Raw genomic sequence first — 5,491 nt, forward strand, 5'->3', positions numbered from 1 at the left:
ATGTCAGGTTCTTCCTTGTTCATCTTTGTTCACAAATCGCTCTGTATCCTCATTGCAGAAAAGTCAGAGTTCTTCCTTGATGACTTGAAGACTGGTTCATCCTTGTTTCACTCGGGTTGGATGTCAAGTTCTTCCTTGATGACTTTAAGACTGCTTCTTCCTTGTTTCTCTCTCCTCATTTCCGTCCCTTTACTCTTGACTTGACTCTTTGTCCACGCCCACTGGCAGCAGGGACTCTTGCCCTGACACTTTGTCCACGCGCACTGGCAGCAGGGCACAAAGGAACCTGGTTGCATCACAGGAAGAGGAGCATAACAATCATGCCGTGGTACTGATGGTGGAGGACCAGGCAGTGCTCTCTGCCTCTAGTTCATCAAAGGAAGAGGAGCATAAGGTCCTGGAGCAGGGGGACATGATGCAGTCTGCTTGTAGCTCAGAATCAGAATCAGAATCAGAATCGGAATCAGAATCAGAATCAGGTTTATTGTCACATCACAGGTTTACGACACAGGAAAAGGAGCATAAGGATCCTGTCTTTGAGCTGGTGGAGGAGGATCAGGCAGTGCTGTCAAGTGGGTTTGTGAGCAGCTATGAAGGATATCCCAGTAAGAGATTGATCTCCAGCTACAAGGACAAACTTATGTCAGATATCTCAGAATTCACAAAGAGCATCTCGCGACAAAATACTATTACTGATACCCATATGAAAAAAAAAAAATTGGCGCGGGCCCTGGGAAACGTTGGCAAGGGACCGTTCTCGCTTCCTTTGTCGCTGTCAGAAGGTGGAGAAGAGCATTACGTAGTGCTTTGAGCAGCAGTCCCGTAACCTGCTGTATCTCATGTACTATGCTAATCTCTCTGGCAATGAGGAGACTAGTTCTTCATCCTTCTGTGAAAATGTTAAAGTATGAGAAAGACAAACCCTTTGTTACTTGCAGATATATTTTATTAAGCTATCTTACAAATACAAATTACAGGAATGCAATTACAATGCATAAACAGCGACCTTTTTTTTTTACTTGCAGATATTTTTTTCAGTTATTCAATAATTAAACAAAAAAAAAAACATGTACGTAGATCAAGCTCATTCTAAGGAGATGAGAATTTTCCAAAGAAAAGTATGGAATTGGTCTTGTTGTGCCATATGATGAAAAGGAAGGGGTGATCGGCAATGAAGTCTTCTCCCATCCGAGTTGGACCATCAAATTGGATCAGAGAAGTTACAGCAGCGGCCTCTGAGCCCTTTTCATTGACATCAATGCATGCTTGGTGAGCCAGCACATCAACACAGAGACTATGGTGACCATAGATTCCAGAGAGATCAGCCTTACCGGACTGGAACAAGTCCTTAACGCCCAGTTCTATGAGAAATCTCTTCATGTCATATGTTTCCTTCAATGCAAATTTTGGCAGGTACAAGTTGATTTCACATGGTCTTGTCTTTTTGAGCCAATCCGTGAGTTTTGCAGCAGTCAACTCATTCTCCAGCTGTTCCAGGGGGTCTTCCCCGTGCTTGGGTTTATCGGGTAGTAACAAGATCATCCTGATGTCACCCGAGGCATATGGCAACTCCAGCACCTGTAACCTTTGTTCCTTGCAGTGGTGGTAGGGTAGTTTGGTACTTTCAAGATGCATCATGAGTACAGGCACACTCCTATTTGCGGTAATGTGAAATTGCCTTTCCCGGGTGTCGGATTCTTCGAAAGGCAAACACCAGTTCCCTTTGAAGTACACAAAGTCGAGTACAGCAAGTTTAGTGTGCTCAGTAAATGAACCTTCTGGCACTGCCTGCTGTATCATCTGTTCGGTTTTTGTCGCGACCCACTCGTTCAGTAGCACTCGAGCTGTTTCAGGGGATTCTTTGAAATCGGCTGCCGTGATTTCGGCACCGTGCACATTCCGTATCTGTTGTTCGAAATCGGCTTTGAAATTATAACTCGTCTCCCTGCACAACAGCGTACCGAATTTCAAAGTGCATGAGGGTCTTGAAGATGCCATAATGGCACGTTTTGAGTTGATGTCTTCATCTTGATGGTACGAGAGGACCCTTTCAATCTGCTTAGCAGTATCGCCCTTCGCTCCCAAAATCATCATGTACATGGCGGACCTTACGCTGATGGGGGAGAAGAAGACATTCCCGGAGTTCTTGGATTTGCTCAAAGCTTTAAACAAATCCACCTCAAAGTCCAAATTTGAGATTGGCGCCATGATCACTTCACCTGCTAGTTATGACTCGGCTATGTTTTGTCTTTATCCCTCCAGTTGGGCTGCTTCTGCTGCTGCTGAGTTAGTACAGAGGAAACAGTCAGCAAAGGGGTAGCATAAATTTGAGCTCTCTGAGATATGAACACCTTTATATAGGCATGTTCGGCTGCTTTCTATGGAGGGTGGAGCTCATTAAAAGTAAATGCACCAACCAGTCAAAACTTGGGAAACTTCACCCCTCCCACGAACAGAATAGTGCGACCCTTCTTGCCGTCGGTCCGAATCCTAGTGATGAAAAAGAGGAAAGGTACATTGACAATGAACTCCTTAACCCTTGTATCCATCGCACCAAACAGACTCGATCCAGTAACAGCGGCAGCCACCGTGCCCTCCTCGTCCACCACCACCATGCACTTTTGCTTAGTTGTCCCAATTAAAGGCACACTCAATTTTTCCAAGGCTTCTCCCAGCTTCAGTTCGCATTCCATCCGCCACTTGGGCAACACCACTTGATACTGAGAAGCATTTGGGGCTAGGTCAAGGTCCAGGTAGGGCGTTATGTCCGACATGCTGTGCAGCAGTTCACACACGTTGTGATCCTCTAACCCCCTCTGAGGTATCAGAATATGCATGACAGCTTTGTCTTCGCCCTCGTAGGGCAGGTGCAGAACCCTGAAGAGTTGTCGGTCCTCCGTAATCCGCGTTGGGGTGTCATACCCCTCCGTGCGACACATGGCTTGGACTTGCATTTCAGAGTTTGGCTCGTAGAAGAAACTTCGGTCTTGCGTGTTAAATTTGTTAAATTTTGTCTTCCAAGTACCCTTGAAGTAAACTGCGTTCATTGCCACTAGTCTAGCGCCCTCAACATCATCGGAGTTCATCATGTTTTTGATCATGCCATCCGTGTGTGTTTCGGCAAACAGATTTAACAGGTCAACGAGCTCCTTGCGCTCTAGATCAGACTCAATGGGTTTCACAACCACGTAGACGCACTGCCGAGTGAGCAGCTCCATTAGCTCCCCAGGAATCTCCGCACAGTTGCAGCCCCACATTAAGTTGGCTGTCTTAGTTGAGCTTGAGTTTCCGATGTCGTCGTTCAAACCTCTGCGCCTGAGCGGCTCACCGGTCCACTCAGGGACAGGGACACCAGCTTTTGTCGCTTCTAGGAACTCGTTGCGAAATAACGCCAGGGCCGCGACGCTGGTGAAGCCCAACGGGCAAATGCAAATGTTATGGGTGCGTCCGTGAGCTTGCATTAGCTCCAATGACATCTTTGTGGCTTTGTCCATTGCTGCTGAAATTATTTCAGGTGTTGTGCTTCTAGAGCTAGATCAGGGACAACTCAGAGTCTTACACAGACCAATTTATACTTGAGCAACAGAGCTCTGTAGGACCCGCCCCGTCTAACAGGATCCTGGCCATCTATTTAAGACTAGCGTTTTTTGCTAGCGTGCACCTTAATGAAAAATTGTAATATGACTGTATGGTATCATAGTTGACTTACACCCCTTCCCCATCTTGCTTGTTGGTGTCGACCACAGAGTGACAAAAAACATATATACATATCACAAACACATAAAAATACATATGTTTTGCACACACACTTTAGGTGTTCCCCAGTCAAAACTTGGGAATCTTCACCCCTCCCATGAACAGTATAGTGCGACCCTTCTTGCCATCGGTCCGAATCCTAGTGATGAAAAAGAGGAAAGGTACATTGACCATGAACTCCTTAATCCTTGTATTACTCATGGCACCAAACAAGCAACCAAAAGTCGATCCAGTAACAGAGCGAGCCACCGTGCCCTCCTCATCCACCACCACTATGCACTCCTGCTTAGTTTTCCCACTGAAAGGCACACCCAATTCTTCCAAGGGTCGTCCAGTTTGCGGCAGTTCGCATTCCATCCGCCACTTGGGCAACACCACTTTATACCCATGAGCGTACTTTGCTAGGTCAAGGTCCAGGTAGGGCGTTATGTCACACACTTGGCCCAGCAGTTCAAACACGTTTTGAACCTCTAACCCACTCTGAGGTATCAGAATATGCATGACAGCTTTGTCTTCGCCCTCGTAGGGCAGGTGAAGAACCCTGAAGAGTTGTCGGTCCTCCGTAATCCGCGTTGGGGTGTCAGACTCCTCCGTGCGACACATGGCTTGGACTTGCATTTCAGAGTTTGGCTCGTAGAAGAAACTTCGGTCTTGCGCGTTAAATTTGTTGAATTTTGTCTTCCAAGTACCCTTGAAGTAAACTGCGTTCATTGGCACTAGTCTAGCGCCGTCAACATCATCGGAGTTCATCATGTTTTTGATCATGCCATTAGTGTATGTTTCGGCAAACTCATTTAACAGGTCAACAAGCTCCTTGCTCTCTAGATCAGACTCAATGGATTTCACAACCACGTAGACGCACTGCCGAGTGAGCAGCTCCATTAGCTCCTCAGGAATCTCCTTACAGTAGTAGGCCCACATTAAGTTGGCTGTCTTAGTTGAGCTTGAGTTTCCGATGTCGTCGTTCAAGCGTCTGCGCCTGAGCGGCTCACCGGTCCACACAGGGACAGGGACACCAGCTTCTTTCGCTTCTAGGAACTCGTTGCGAAATAACAGCAGGGCCGCGACGCTGGTAAAGCCCAGCGGGCAAATGCAAATGTTGTTATTGGTGCGCACGTAATGTTGCATTAGCTCCAATGACATCTTTGTGGCTTTGTCCATTGCTGCTGAAATTATTTCAGGTGTTGTGCTTCTAGAGCTAGATCAGGGAAGGCGTATATTCTACAACTCAGAGTCTTACACAGACCAATATATACTTGAGCAACAGAGCTCTGTAGGACCCGCCCCGGCTGACAGGATAGGAGCTCCCTAAATGAAAGAAATGAAAACAAGTACAAACGTTGTGGGTTCAGTGTGTTTTTATTTGACGTCTCGCTATCACTCTCAGAAAGTACAGGAAAAAAACATTACCAACTTCAGGGCTCTCCATACATTTAGAATAGCACAATCGCTGTGGCGCGAGTGTCCGGGGAGCATAAGCGCTTCCGAACAGTGTAAACACAGCGAGTTTCTGGTCACAAAGCCCTGCGTTTCTTGCTATTCGATAGCATTGGGCTCTCGTTGGAACCGAACGAGACGGCGGTCTGTATGGCAATGACGAGGCATGAAATGAGAGAGACCGCCAGTGCGCCGATGCTCATCCAGCCACTGCTGCCCAGCAGGGACTCGCACCGCTGCTCAGAAATCCTACCACAGTCACTCTGATTTTCCCTGTTTGTTATTTTTACGAGTTCGT

General features: G+C 46.9%; 2 protein-coding genes across 2 annotated transcripts; both read right to left on the bottom strand.

The window, feature by feature from the left end:
* Nucleotides 1–2,420: 2,420 nt before the first annotated feature.
* Nucleotides 2,421–3,494, bottom strand: LOC311045222 (serpin I2-like; the record flags this gene model as incomplete). Its single annotated transcript, XM_084057021.1, has 1 exon — nt 2,421–3,494. The coding sequence occupies one exon, from the start codon at nt 3,492–3,494 to the stop codon at nt 2,421–2,423; it is 1,074 nt and encodes a 357-aa protein (XP_083913147.1).
* A 331-nt stretch (nt 3,495–3,825) lies between these two features.
* Nucleotides 3,826–4,917, bottom strand: LOC311045223 (plasminogen activator inhibitor 1-like; the record flags this gene model as incomplete). Its single annotated transcript, XM_084057022.1, has 1 exon — nt 3,826–4,917. The coding sequence occupies one exon, from the start codon at nt 4,915–4,917 to the stop codon at nt 3,826–3,828; it is 1,092 nt and encodes a 363-aa protein (XP_083913148.1).
* Between the last annotated feature and the right edge of the window lie 574 nt (nt 4,918–5,491).

Source organism: Gymnoscopelus microlampas (genome assembly GCF_963454915.1).
Source record: "Gymnoscopelus microlampas genome assembly, chromosome: 5".
In the NCBI taxonomy this organism is placed as follows: Eukaryota; Metazoa; Chordata; class Actinopteri; order Myctophiformes; family Myctophidae; genus Gymnoscopelus; species Gymnoscopelus microlampas.